General features: G+C 36.7%; 1 protein-coding gene across 1 annotated transcript in view; it reads right to left on the bottom strand.

Annotated features, from left to right (window-relative positions):
* Window positions 1–2,113: 2,113 nt before the first annotated feature.
* The window catches only part of htr7c (5-hydroxytryptamine (serotonin) receptor 7c), a 40,478-nt gene continuing 26,320 nt past the window's right edge, over window positions 2,114–16,271 (bottom strand). Inside the window, exon 2 of the mRNA XM_084115687.1 lies at window positions 2,114–4,852. Coding sequence (XP_083971813.1) covers window positions 4,105–4,852 — 748 coding nt within the window. The 3' untranslated portion in view covers window positions 2,114–4,104. The remainder of the gene's footprint in view (window positions 4,853–16,271) is intronic.

Below are 16,271 nucleotides of genomic sequence, written 5' to 3'. Positions count from 1 at the left end.
AATTGTGTGGAACCACTTACAATAATTTTTTTTAGTAAATTCAATGATTTCAGTAAATTCATTGAATTTACTAAATGTTTTTATCGTAAGTGGTTCCACACAATTGATTTTAGCTACATTTTAACAAATGCATTACGTTGAACTTAGTTCAACGTAATGCATTTGTTTAAATGTAGCTAAAATTAATTATGTGGAACCAATTAACATCATTTTTTTTAGCAAATTCAACTAAGTCAATGAATCATTTTTTCATTATCACTTATTAGCATCTTAAATGCTAAGGTTTACATGCTCCTTTAGCCAGAGCAGTTAGAGTTGCAGAATCAGTCCACATCCTAACCAAATGCTGCACTCTTTAGAAGTACTTCCAAATAGCCTTATATATCGTACCCTAACCTGCGATCGGCATGCTTCTTATATAAAAGCTTCTGTCATCCCTCCTCCTCCCCAGCACCACCTGCAGAGTTCTGCTACGGAAGTTCTACTATTTCTTATAACAGCCTTTCCTTTGTTTGTTATTTTGACTAAGCTGAACAAATTATTGTATTTGTTCAGCAGCAGCAGCGTAGCAGATATCGTCCGCAAAATCAAGCCTATGTGTATTTCATGCCCCATGCAAATAAATGCTGGTTGAAATTTATTCACTCCGAGAGGTGTTATGACTGAACTACATTTCACAGATTTCTTGAGATAAACGGAAGCTACAACTTTTGGCAGGCACAAATAGACTATCCATTTGCCATCAAAGCTATGGCACACATCAATGAACAGCTTCTGTCACTACACAGATGACAGTATCTTTGCTGTCTGGATTTTGACCACAATCGCTTTTTCATCCCCACAAACTACTCTCTTGATCCATTGTGGCTCTACCGTTGCACCAAAATACTTGTCAGCAGGTTCAAAACCATTTATTTCCAAGCCTCAGCACATGCAATTTAACTTTAAGTAACAGCACTTTACCTGATAATGACATGTCTTAGGCTGCTATACATCAGTCATGTTTCATTCTTCTCTGCTCCCACTGTACTGTAATGTTGTTCTATTCATAGCTATTGCATTATATGGCCTTGAATACCTCTGTGCTGTATATAATGCAGCACTGCTTTATCTGCTGCATGAACACTATGATCCTCTATCATTTGATTTGAACATTTTAAAGGTTGTTTTCACAGTTGTTTCTTGGTAACACTTTATTTTACAGAGTCTTTGTTACATGTTACATGTAGTTACTATAGTAATAACTATAAATTATGCATAATTACATGCAACTAACCCTAAACCAAACTAAACCCTAATCCTAACCCTATAGTAAGTACATGTAGTTACTTAATATCACTCAGTACTTAAATGTATAATTACAGTGTAACAAAGACACCTTAAAATAAAGTGTAACTGTTTCTTTTATTTGCTCCGAAAAAATGTTAGTGTAAAATGTTCTTTACACTAAGAAAAATAATAATAATAATGGTTCTTTTAAGGATTGTTCACAGTGAGGTTCTTTAGGGAACCAGAACTGGTTCTTCTATGCTATGGCATCATTGCTAAAACCCCATTTTGGAACTTTTATATTTGAGAGTGTACATGTAGAACTAGCAAAACAAACTAGTTGCTACTGTATATAACAACTCAGAAGATTTAGTCCCTTTAGATTTACCACCGAAACGGCACTCGAGTCTGTCTGCCATGAATGTTTAGTAAGAGATACACCAAATGGGCGCTGCTTTCCGAAAGTAATTCACAAATAGAAATTAGCATTATTCTGTAGTAAGTGTGACTGAAAATGGAACAATACATCATTTCCTGGAATGCATTTCATTTAATTTCAACACTTCTTGCCATTTACCTTCCTGTGTGGTTTGACCAATTCAGTTCAAATTCCAACTAATGAACTAAAAGGAAAGCCAGTTGTTAGTTTTTGCATTTTCCAATACAACCAAACAAACCGAACTCCGAAGTCAAACAAATCTGTGTCCGCATCAAAAGCTCTAGTGTGAAAGCACCGTTAAAGGGTTTTCCAATATATAATCAATTTATATTATATTATTATATTTTATATTATAAATTAATGTTTACAAAGTTTCTTAGATGCCCAGCCATTTTTGTAATTTCCACAAATCATTGCAAGAAATCATATGCAACCCACAGGTACAGTAAGTTAATTCTGTGGAATGAAGACACATTGATGTTCAGAATGAGAATGTCCTTATAGAAATACCCTAAAGAAGTCAAAACTGTCAAAAGAGTACCTTGGTATCTTTTTCTTCTAATTTATTTAATTTCTTTAACTTTCTTCATTTTCCTCTTTACTTTGTTTTACATCAACAATCTTGGCAAAACACTTAGTGTTGTCCTTGTTCAGAAAAGGTTATACACAAAAATGCACAGGCAATTTCAATGTTTCTGGTGCACGGTTAAAATCTGTGACAATAAACACTTTGTAAGCTTCTCACAAAGATTTGGCAACACACATATACAACTGTACATCAAAAACATTTCACCTCCAGATCTCCGTATGTAAACAACCACATCAAGTTGTTCAGTCAATAATTTATCTGTTAAGAGTCATTAAGACTTGAGATTTAACAGGAATTCAGTCCTCAGTAAATGTTGCTTATCATAAGTTTTGTCATTCATGGTTGAGGAGACACTTAAAGGCATTGAAAGTATTTTCCAATTGCCACATCAGGTCAAAAATGGGTAGAAAACTGACAATGCCAGATCACAGCATATTCTCAAAGGCTCACTGAGTCAGATGTTCCATCAAAGACAGCCGGCTATTCCATGTTCTTAAAGTTCTTAAAATAGATGGACTGAATCATCGGAAAAGCAAGGTGAGTGTCCTGTCTCTTGTTGTTTCTAGGCAGGGATTCACGCTCTCGCACACACACATTCTGATGGATTTCCAATATCAGTCAAGCCTCATAGTGACAACTGCCCACAAGCCCTTATTTTTCCTCCTCTGGAGACTTGGTCACCTGATATGCACAGAACATCTGCTTTAAGGTGGCCACATACTTCTTCAGAACACTCACATGTGGAGGGAAATCAATATAAAAACAGCTTTATGCAGATAAATGAACCAGCAGCTTTAACCAATGACTGGCTAAATACAAGCTAAGGAAGCAAGTGTGAAGATTTAGGCTGCACTTTTGTGTCACATTGTAGAATCTGTTGTGATGAGAAAATGAACAGCTTTGAGAAGATAACGGCCAGGAGCATCCCTATAATCACACCCAGTTGCTTTATGACAGCAAAAAATGAGCTGATTGCTGTGAATTCAAATAGCAAATGTACTGTCGCTATAATTTTAGGATATCACTATTTTATCCAAGCTGTGCAAATTTCAGGTAATTTTGGCCAACTTTTATCATTTAAAGTGTCCCAATTTACTTGAATTCACTCAAAATTTCCAAATGAACATATGTTTCTTTCTCCCAGATTTTTGAGAGTTTAAGCCAAAACATTAATCATATTTTAATTTGTTCTGAAAATAGCCAATAGCCATTGTTCTTTATACAAAGGCACAATTTTATTTGAAGAATAATTATATTATAACTCTTGCTGAATAAAAATATTTCTTAACCTAATGATCCTTACTGATCGTTAACATTTAAACAGTAGCATATATCCATATAATTGAAGAAAAACAGAATAACGGGTAGGCCTATATAAAATAAAATATAAACATATTTATAGGTTTAAATGATTTATATTATTTAATGAATTAAACAAAATAAAAGTATTTTTTAATGCATATTTTCTCAGTTATGTAGCCTGTTTTGTCTGAAGAATCAGTGCTGAATTGTTAGCCAAGTATTTTAGTAAGTCTAATCCTCAGTGAAATCATGCCTAATATGGTATACCTTGTTGTCTCATGGGGGAAAAAATGGGGGGGGGAACAACTACTGACCAAAACTATGCCTTAATGGAACAGAAACATAAATAACAGAAAGAGTGTTCTGAAGAAATATGAGTCTGTGATTCTGTTTATTGTTCAATCTTTATCTATAAAAGCCAATAAGTGGATGTAGCAATGCACATTGTTCGGCTTTGTGAAAACCAAAATTGGGCCAGACTACATACATCCTTTATCACTATACCTTAAACCCGCAGTGCCTCATGCACACCTACAGCCGACAGTCGTCGGTTTATGTTCCGGTACCTGCAACGGAGCAAATCCCTGTAAGTGGAGCGCAGGTCCCGGTTAAAGAAAGCGTAAATGAAGGGGTTCATTAGTGAATTGGCATATCCAAACCATAACAGCGTCCTCTCCAGCCATATTGGTATGCAACTACACTTGACCCCACATATAAAGGGTCTCGCTGTAGACAGAATAAAAAACGGCAGCCAACAAATGCCAAAAACTCCAACTATCACGCCCAATGTCGTAGCTGCCTTTTGCTCTCGCTTAAAAATTGAGATATTCTGTCGTTCACGGCTGAGAAAACGAGAAAGAGCAGCGCACTCCTCAGCTACGCCAGGTGTGTGTTGAGGTTTTAGGCCTTGCATCCTCAGGGCTTCGCTGGCAACGGTCTCCAGGCGTTCCCGACGGGGGAAGTCAGTAAAACGATGTTTGGCGCCGCTTTTTCTGGCGGCCTTGAAGATCTTGTAGTACATGAAGAGCATGACGATCATGGGGATGTAGAAGGCCACGGCGGTGGAGTAGATGGTGTAGCCGAAGTCCTGGCTGATTAGACAAACACCAGCCGTGTTAACGTTCTTCGCCCAGCCGCAAAATGGCGGCAGTGTGATGGAGGCCGACACAAGCCACACACCAAAAATCATCTTCGCCATCAATTGGCCATTTTGACGAGCAGGGTAGGTCAAAGGGCGGGTGATTCCAAGATACCTGCAATCAAACAAACAGATATAAAACATTATGATGTGATTGTCACTATGAATTCCAAATTGACAATTCTTGTTTTTTTATGGAATATGGCAGTATTTATTATAAATGATTTATCTATGCACATATTTTTTTCAAAATTCATGTGCCCTCGTAATCTAATCAAAATAACAAAATAACTCTTGCAGCGACATCTCTTCTATGATTTACTGACGTGAACGTGTTCACTCACATGAGATCACAGCAATAGCAAACCACAACCATCCAATGATCCAATCAATTCTCTATTGACAAAATTAAGTCAACATTTTTTTTTCTTGTAGGTTTTTTTCTTGTATATATCACAATCATAGACTGAAAAAAAAAACTGTCTCTGCTTCCTTCCACTGTAGAAAATGAAGCCAGTATCCAATATCCCAGTAATGGTCGTTGCCGATTACTTTGTTGGAAGCCCGAGTCTGCACAGTAGTGATCCTGCACTGCAAAATACTTGGTGCTAAAGGGATAGTTCACCCAAAAATTAAAATTATCACAGAATTTTCTCACCCTCAAGCCATCCTAGATGTAAATTACTTTCTTCTTTCAGCCGAACACAATCGTAACAAAAGTTATATTAAAAAAAATTTCCTGGCTCTTCCAAGCTTTTTAATGGGAGTGAATAGTAACTGAGATTTTGAAGGCCAAAAAAAAATCACATCCATCCATCATAAAAGTAGCCTAATCCATACAGCTCCAAGGGTTTAATAAAGGCCTTCTGAAGCGAAGCGATTCGTCTTTGTAATAAAAATATCCATATTTATAACTTTATAAACTAGAATCACTGGCTTCCGGTAAACACAGTACACGAGTCGAGTTCTGGCGGAAGAGTGAACTCTGAACAGACGCATGACGTATTGACAAACTGAGTATGTTATGTAGTATGTTTACTAAAGAGTTAAGAATTGTTGAGAATTAATAGAGGTTTAGATGTTGATGTTTTATTGAAAATAATAGGTTGGTGTAAAAATCACCATTATGGTGATCGGTGTTTGCTTTGGGCATTTTCTCTCTTGATTCTTTAATGAAAGTTTTTAAAATGTGATAAGACAATGTTGGCTACTTATTGATGTTAAAGATGTAGTGATCATGTAAAAGTCTCAGTCACTGATCTTATTCAGAGTCTAATCTCTGATTTAGTAGTACTGTGACTGCACATCTTGATATTAAACAGTGTTGTGGTAATCTGAAGAGAATTAAAACAGTTTAAACCGTAAAAAAAAAAAAAACTGCTTCATTTGGACACACAGACATAAAGAACCAGCATTGAATCTCAACAATGGTGACATGCTTCATGCTGCAATGCATGCTGTGATCCATAAGTTTTATACTATGGTGGCTCCCAGAATGCAATGCAAGAGCCCAACTAAAGCAAACGCTGATCACCATAATGGTGACTTGAAACCAAACTATTATTTTTAATAAAACATCAAAATCTAAACCTCTGTTAATTCTCAATAATTCTTAAGTAATAAGTGAAGCTGGTAATGCTGTTTTTGGAGTTATTAATTAAATCTTGAGAGATCTAGTTCTGGTTTCACAGACAGGGCTTAGACTAAGCCAGGATTTAGTTCAATTGGGACATTTAAGTAGCTTTTATAAACGTACCTTAGAAAAAACATTACGGGTGTGCATCTTGAGACAAAACAATGACACTAACATATTTTAAGATATATCAGTGCAAGTTGCTTTCAGTTAAAACAGCTCAAACATGCATTTTAGTCTAGGACTAGGCTCAAACCTTGTCTGTGAAATTGCAGGCTAATGTATTTTATCTTCAGTTGATTTCATCCAAAGCTGTGGCTGGAAGTCAGTTGTAGTTCTTGTATTTCTCTTTTCTTCAGTGATTCTGCTTGTTATCATCAGGTGTCTTCAATAATGCTCATTTATCACTCAATTAATCACTTAATTATCTAATTATCACTAACACTGCTTCAGTGTGTTTTGCGGTGTGTACTTTGATTTTAACACCTTTAACTTTCTTATAATTCTCAGGTTAGGTAGAGTAAGTCGAGTCTGGCTTAAATTATAAGCATTTTAAATTGCTTACAGTTTAGTCAGAGGACTTCTCTGTGGAATGTTCTTGCTCAAAGCCTTAAAACACTATACAAAAACTGCCTACTGAGGCTTTGATTTGATCAGTTCAATTTCTTTAAATTGGTTACTTTTCTTAATATAATGCACAAAAATGTAAAGGCAAATACAAATTCATTAAAGTATAAAATACAATAATCACGCTTTCAATCAAAGGTGTAGTCAACTCTGGGCTTCTTGTCTTCAGTTTATTGGTTTTCTTGTTCTCAGCTCTGAGCTTCTAGGCATCGGGGGTACAAATGTATCAGTAGAGGCAATGAACTCATCAGTCTTTTATATTCCTGTTGTGTAATAATTAGTAACATTTTGTAAGCAATGCATTATATTAAATACATTAAGCTCCTGCACACTCAATTGCAAGCACAGCTGACAATCATGACATTACACCCCGTTTTAGCATCAAATAACTAACTAAAACCAAACTTACTGGGAAAACGAACACTTTAACATTCGTCTGCGTGATGAGAACTACCTAAAATGACAGAAACCATCTTTGGATTTATTTTCTTTATTAAATGTAACTGGATTTATTTTATTTTTTTTTGGCTCGCGTCCCTACTGAGACCTATAAGACCTATACTGCAGCCACCCACCAGGGGAGGGCGATCTAAATACTTTGCCTTCACTTTTCAGGATTTGTGAGACACACTTGGTAAGAATAGGGAAGAAAAGATTATCGCAACATCAAATTTTCATGCCAACTTAAATCCGGAGTGTGATTTCTGCATATAGCTTTGGCAAAATAAAGTGCTAAATAAATCATTTACTCACACTCATATCGTTCCAAACCTATTTGACATTTTTCCATGAAACTCAAAAAGATGTTTAGCCAAAATCTGATAAAATCATAGCTTTTCCTACACAGCTCTTCAATCTCATTCACGTTTGCATGTATATTCAGTATGCCTCATCCAGATGCCACACCAGGTTTGACGTCAATAATGACCAATTACATTGATTCATCTGTGTTTTGCCAGTGATTGTGATGCACCAAATTTGAATATGTGCATATTCAGATCATACTGATGACATTTGACAATCAGAGGGAAAGATTTTCAGTGACTAACGACTTCAATTTCATATGACTGAACAAGACTTGGAATAAAGTGCATGAGTCATTATTCATTTTCAACATCTCCTTTTGTGTTTCACAGAAGAAAGAAAACCATGCAGGTTTGGAACAACATGAGGTTGAGCAAATGACAACTTTCATGTTTGGGTGAACTATACCTTTAAAATGAAATAAAAGAAAGTAAAGTATATAAATTACAATTGTAACTTCTTTATCAAAATCATTGTGTACTGCAGATATATTTACTCGCCTCAATCTCGGTTCCCAGAATTCTGCTCAATGTGTGGTACTTTACAAGATGATTGAGAGGCGAATGAGAGTGAAGCGAGACATTCAGTATTCTAAAAAACACAAGTTCACATCAGAGGCATACTACAGCGAGACAAGAGCACGGTGGTGCAAATTGCATTTGTCTGAGCAGCTCTTGTCTGAACCAATCAGCACCCACTCAAGTTGAATTGAGCTGGAACGCATAATTTGAGAAAAATGCATGAGCAAAAAAAAAATCAATTATATTATTGCCACTTCTGCTGCTGAGGAAACTGACCTTGATGGTGCCATTGCATTTGTTGTGGCTAAATCGCATTTAAAGAGCATAAGATTACAGCCCTTGAAGGTTTGATGAAGGATTCTCATTGCCATGACCCCTGCCCCCAGGAGACACTTATGCAAGAACGTGCTTTCCATAGAGATCTAAATTTAATCTCTGTGCAGTCGCCACTCTTGCTGTATTGAACTCACAAAGCCGGTGAGTTTAGAATGGCTCTGCATTGTTAGTATAAGACCAGGTATGAATGATACTGAATAACTTCCCCTCCCTCTTGCAGCAACGTCTCATCTATTCTCTGATGACGTGTTCACTGTCACGAAACAGAAGAGTGCAGACAGAGCATAAACAGAGTTTATTAAAGTACTGAAAGGGATGCAAACAGGTGAGTAACTGGAGAGAAGATAGTTGGTGTGATACTGGCTGTGAAATGACAGTTTTATCGGTATCAGGTAGATCAGAGAAGTGACTGGAGGACTGGATGGTTGGCAGATGGATGATCACAGACGACTGAAGCAGACTGATGGTTGGGCAGTTTGAGAGAGGATTCCACCAGTGGAATCAGCAGGTAGGTAGTTCAGGTAAGTGTTCAGGAATGAACAACAAGATCAGGGGTGTATTTCCAGTACAACGACATAACTCGCTGCTTTATTACCATATTACGATGCATCATTGAAGAAATTAACTAGCTTGTCACGACTTTTTCCCGAAACCATATCGTCACAAAATTGGTCGTTCAACCACGTTGGTTAATGATGTCACGCATGTGGTGGAGTAATAACTACTTTTAATTAATCTGTTTGAGATCGAATTAATGCTAGATGTTTTGCGATAAATTACCGACATGGCATCTGAGGACTATTTCTCATTTTTCTCAGTTATTTTGCTTTATTTCCAGATTCAATCATAGGCTCGTTCTTACATACTAGAGCACGTACGCACATTCACACTCTTCAAAAATGGCGCTTTGAATCGCTTGGCAAACTAAAATACGTAAATGACATTTGTATGTATTCTAAATAAAAGATATAGATTGTACTGAATGTTCTGATTCTGTGACAGTCACTCACATAACATCACAGCAATAGCAAACCTCAATGATCCAGTCAATTCCTGACTTACATTTATTCATTTAGAAGACGCTTTTATCTAAAAGCAACTTACAAATGAGGAATACAAGCGTTTCATCTTAAATTTCTAAGATTTAACTGTGGTCTGTGGTCTTTATCAGTAGGACCAGTTACATTTGGTGCCGTGACCCGGATGTGAGTGAGGTTTAGGTGGGTGAGTGCAACGGAGGCAAGAATTCTCTCCATTACACACACGAAAAGCCAGCCCTCCCATGCCAGAGATGAAAGTTCGAATCCCACTACCAGTTACATAAAGAATATGTAGTTAAGTACATGTGCAACACTAATTTAAAATTCCTGAAGCGCTATATTCAATATGCAGTGACAACTCAACCATTCAGATCTGAATCTCCATGGCACCAGCTCTGGCTTAGACACCATCAGCTGCATAAAGTAAATGATTCCAACATCCCTTTAAGCAGCTTAGCAGTCAAACACCCATTGGTTTATGACTCCCAGGGCAACGTAGAGGTCTGCGGGTCATGTAAATAACATGGCCATTATTTATGTAATGACACTGAGGGCACAGGAGTTTCCAAGGCTATAATTTTAATCATAATTCTAGGTCATATGGAAAATGCAGTCTGACCTTTCCATGTAATCCTTTGAACAACATGTACAATTTTCCACAAAATGAAAAAGAAAGTTCTTATGAGAGACCTTATGAGTTCTTTTGAGCTAGAAGGCTAGAGAGAGGTTCAGGGTACACTAATCATATACAGATCTCATGTGGCTGTATTACTGTATTTGTCAAAAGTACCAGTGATTTCTTGACATGCAATTATTTTAATGTTGTACAAAGCTCAGTGCACCTTTAAGGTTTTAGTTTATGGCAATGCTTTTGTTTTCTGTTATATTTGGCAAATCTCAAATCTTGAACTTCATGTTGTTATCATTCTAAATCTTGAGGGTTTATTTTAACACAACATTCTTCTACAAATCTTCCACTTAGCATCAAACATTTTTCTGCTTTCATTGTTTTAAATTGCATCCATGACTTTTCAAAAGCGTCTAAATGACAGTTTGATATAGTAGCCATGGGAGCCACTAGAGTGAAAGTACCCCAAAAATAGCTATGATTATTTTTCTCACGTTGAGTCAACATTGTATATTTCAGATGTCTAGGAGTGAGGAGTGAGAGGGAACAACTCGATGAGCTTCTAGAATATTTCTGGCTCTTCTTTTCTTTCTCTCATTAGCGATATTACTTAGGGCATTCTGTGGTCTTTGATGTACATTAAGGCCAGGTTAATGGAGAGTATTGACCCTTCCACTATGTTGCAGAAGAGCGGTGAAGTGATCTCTATTTGAATGTTTTCCCAATACTGCTATGGCTCATCTTTTTGTGTCTGGGACGAGAAACAATGGAATATTCAAGTACCGCTTTTAGATGAACTCAAATGTCAAAAAAACAAACAAAAAAAACTTCTTCACAGATCTTTAAAAGCACTTGAAAATATGCTATCATAACCCATATCCCAAAAAAATGGGAAAACCATATATGAGGTTTTGATTCTGCTATTTAATATAATAGTTTTGTCAGATTAATTCCTTAACCAAGTTTAGAGTTTTGTTTAAAATATTTTCCTATTTTGATGGATTAAGTATGGTAATTGTATGGTAATTAAAATATGTCTTTCTTATCTTTACAATATAACGGTTTATATATACACTCACCTAAAGGATTATTAGGAACACCTGTTCAATTTCTCATTAATGCAATTATCTAATCAACCAATCACATGGCAGTTGCTTCAATGCATTTAGGGGTGTGGTCCTGGTCAAGACAATCTCCTGAACTCCAAACTGAATGTCAGAATGGGAAAGAAAGGTGATTTAAGCAATTTTGAGCGTGGCATGGTTGTTGGTGCCAGACGGGCCGGTCTGAGTATTTCACAATCTGCTCAGTTACTGGGATTTTCACGCACAGCCATTTCTAGGGTTTACAAAGAATGGTGTGAAAAGGGAAAAACATCCAGTATGCGGCAGTCCTGTGGGTGAAAATGCCTTGTTGATGCTAGAGGTCAGAGGAGAATGGGCTGACTGATTCAAGCTGATAGAAGAGCAACTTTGACTGAAATAACCACTCGTTACAACCGAGGTATGCAGCAAAGCATTTGTGAAGCCACAACACGCACAACCTTGAGGCGGATGGGCTACAACAGCAGAAGACCCCACCGGGTACCACTCATCTCCACTACAAATAGGAAAAAGAGGCTACAATTTGCACAAGCTCACCAAAATTGGACAGTTGAAGACTGGAAAAATGTTGCCTGGTCTGATGAGTCTCGATTTCTGTTGAGACATTCAGATGGTAGAGTCAGAATTTGGCGTAAACAGAATGAGAACATGGATCCATCATGCCTTGTTACCACTGTGCAGGCTGGTGGTGGTGGTGTAATGGTGTGGGGGATGTTTTCTTGGTACACTTTAGGCCCCTTAGTGCCAATTGGGTATCGTTTAAATGCCACGGCCTACCTGAGCATTGTTTCTGACCATGTCCATCCCTTTATGACCACCATGTACCCATCCTCTGATGGCTACTTCCAGCAGGATAATGCACCATGTCACAAAGCTCGAATCATTTCAAATTGGTTTCTTGAACATGACAATGAGTTCACTGTACTAAAATGGCCCCCACAGTCACCAGATCTCAACCCAATAGAGCATCTTTGGGATGTGGTGGAACGGGAGCTTCGTGCCCTGGATGTGCATCCCACAAATCTCCATCAACTGCAAGATGCTATCCTATCCTATTTCTAAAGAATGCTTTCAGCACCTTGTTGAATCAATGCCACGTAGAATTAAGGAAGTTCTGAAGGCGAAAGGGGGTCAAACACAGTATTAGTATGGTGTTCCTAATAATTTTATTTTTTATCTGTGTTCTAGACATTTTCATAAGAATAAAGTATATTTATAGGCTATAATGCTAATCGACGTGGCCTTTATTGCCTGAACTGAACTGAAAGGAAGTTATTTTAGAATTAAGAATTTAAGACTGTTGTTACGAAGTGAGTTTGTCATTAAATTTTCTCTTTTGTTGGACAACAGGTTTGTAAACGCTTCCCATTACAAACTTGGATAGATATTTGGTGTGTGTTGCTTTTTCAAATGCACGTCGTTAAAAAAGATAGTTCACCCAAAAATGACAATTCTGTCATCCTTTACTCACCCTCATGTTTTTCCAAACCTGTATGAGTTTCTTTCTTTTGTTGAACACAATATATATTTTAAAGAATGTTAACCAGAAATTTGACGGTATTGACTTCCATAGTTTTTTTTTTTTTTTTTTTTTCTACTATGGAAGTCAATGGCTACCATCAACTGTCTGGAAACAACTGTCTAGACAACTTGAGGTTGAATAAATGATCTTCATTTTCATCCCTTTAAGTGACTCAAACTCAAAGCTCTTGCAGAGATGGAGCAGCACTGCGAACAGATCGACCCGCTTCACCATGAAACACACTGTGCACATACTTATTTAATTAAAGGGGTCATGAACTGCGTCATTTTATTATTTTATAATGTTTCCTGGGGTGCACTTATAATAGTACCTAGTATGAGTTTTACATAATTATTTTTCATAATTTAGAAATAAAAGGCATTTTTCCTACTCTGATTGTAGCCCTCTGATTTGAACGCTTTGTTTTAAGGGGCGTTCCTGCTGTGAGACTTCAGCATAAATGCTCACTGCTGTGATTGGCTGACATGTTTGCATATGGAAATAGCTAAGTATTACATGTGGCATTTTCTCGAAAAATTTTAATATGTTTTTACAGTTCTCAAGATTTACTAAAAGTGAGAAGTGTTGATTATTGCATTATATTTAGATCGTGGCATGAAAGAGATCTTGTCAAAGGGAGCATTCTTTGATCGCTTTCTATACATAATTTAATCACAGTTTAAATAACAGATTATTTTCACCATGCATCTTTTTTAATTTCAGGCTCTCTGAAAATCCAATGCAGCCACTATGTTTCTCCATAACCTGGCACTGCACAACATTTTGCACTCTTCAAAGGCATCTTTATCGCTTAGTTGCTCGTTCCAGTGAAATCATAATCAAGGACCCCTTTAAAACTTTGGGATTTTGCATTTTCAATTTAAGTTCAGTCAATCGTGCAGCCATAGATAACCTCACACTCTTACAAGCACTCAACAAATGCTCACTTAACACAAACAAGCGGCTCTGTCTCACACACATGCAAAACTGTATCGCACGCATGCTACTGTGTTAAATGTATTCACTGCACAGACGGATATTTAATAGCACGTGATTATAACACCCCTGATATTGAATTTTTGTTATTATTATTTCTTATCAGAGCGACTGCATGTAATCCTATCACAATCATCACAGTTACAGAAAGCCATTTTACATTTCTCTTGATTTTTTTGTAATATTAGACCATCAATTCTAGTTTATTGTAAAGTCTTCCTTGCTTGGAGATAGAAAGTGTAAAGTCCAGGCTAAAGTGCTGCAGAGACCGGGTAAATGGATGATGAGACATGGCAGGGAAATGCACACAGGTCCGTCTCTGAATGAACTGATGAAAAGTGACATACAGAGGACAAAAAACAGTCAAGCAAAGGCATTTAGTGTGGCCACTGCTCCTTCATCTTCCTCCTCCAGCTCAAACTCTTCATCAAAACACAGTTCTTCACCATCTCTCCACTCCTACCTACAACTTTAACCTCTATGTTGATTGCTTCTGACATTCTGTTTCTCTATATATAAAGGCCAATTTTATGGCACTTTATTTGTGAATTAATTTGTCAAATTAATGTGACTTATCGGTTAAGTTTGTAGTGGAGTGGTGTACGTATGCTTACTGTGCATGTGCATGATGCATTTTGTGCCAAATACACGGCGATCACTCTTATTCACTTAGAGTTATGTCATTCTTACAGTATACTGTAACTAAAAATATCTGCACAATAGATAAATGCATTCACTTCATCAGCAAAAAAAATATATCTAAAGGGCAAAGGATTTCTGCTTTTGCTTGCGTATCTATTCCACTACAAAAAGTGAGAATTGTCCGACTTGACAGCTCCTTTTTCAGTTCTCTGCCTGCAGCCGCCTACTCTCGTCTACATACAAGATGAGTTGTTTGGCATCGCAAATGAGCCTAAAGCCAAGAAATGCAGAGGCTTGATGGAAAATGGACCACAGCACCGTTTTAGTGATGCCAGATTAAAAAAAGCTACAGCGATGTTTTCCTTATGAGACTCTCTCTCTAAGTCCCTCTCTATGGATTCATAATCTCACTGTACATTACTAGAATATTTAATGACATTTGTTTTCTTTTTGTTTATACCTGTCTTTGTTCCTCATTCTCTTTCAGTGTATTTTTCAATAATCCATACCCAAATCCAAGGAGCTTTAGTGGTATGTTTGGTCTCTGTCCAGGCTACAGCTAGTATTTTTTTAGGTCAGGGACAAAACCGTTGGCTATTTTCAGATTATAAATAAGACAGACAATATTTATCTGAATACAAGTAGATTCTTTCCATGTGAGACTAACGTCTTCCCCTTTGGGTAATATTTTTGTATCATCATGATACAAAAATATTGACCCCAAATGTTTTATATAGGGTCAGTAAGATGTATAAAAAAATAAGATTTAAATTAGATTAATAGTGACAGTAAAGATATTTTGTGATTATATAATGTAACACTTTACAATAAGGTTCATTAGTTAACTACCTTAGTTAACATGAACTAAGAATGAACAATACTTCTACAGCATTTATTAATCTTAGTTATAATTAATTTAAACATTTATTAAATTTAACATTATTAAAATCCAAGGTTGTATTTGTTAACATTAGTTAATGCACAGCGAACTAACATGAACAAACAATGAACAGCTGGATTTTTATTAACTTACATTAAAGGTGCATTGCGCAAGTCTCTGAGTTTTTGCAGAACTATGCCCCCTCTGGCGACAAGCGAAACTGCAACCAGAGGTGTGCACGCTCATGGACCACACGCACGCTTGCACGAGCACGAGCTGTTCATAACCAAAGGAGCATCACCCGCACAAATCTTTTGTTTACAGTCATAATGTTTTCAGAGGTAATAAAGTTATAAATCTGCAAGTCATTTTAAATATGTGAAAGGAAAGGTATTTGAGTAAATTACACACTTATGTGTGAGGGGAAAACGGGGGTAGTAGAAAACTTCGGTTTTTGTTTCCATCTAACGTTATCTCCAAGTTGAACTGTTTTATGTGTTTACTGTATCCACTTATGATTGTATTAACGTTATTATGGAAACACGTTCATGAACAATATAAGTTATTACTTTGTTATTACTTTGTAAAAGCTCAAAATAATAATCATACCATACACAGTTGGTCAACAAAGTACACTCAAATGTCTCAAGGTAACGTTAATATTCATAGATTATTAGCAGCTTACATCATTTGTTGTCATAGATTTGCCGTATCAGACATTAGAGACTGGGCTATATCTTACCGTTTTATCAAGACAAAAGCCAACTGAGGATCCCGTTTGAGCCCTAGAGCAGACCGGAGA

Source organism: Abramis brama (assembly GCF_963993115.1).
Source record: "Abramis brama genome assembly, chromosome: 5".
Lineage (NCBI taxonomy): Eukaryota > Metazoa > Chordata > Actinopteri > Cypriniformes > Leuciscidae > Abramis > Abramis brama.
This window is presented reverse-complemented; position numbering and strand designations above follow the sequence as displayed.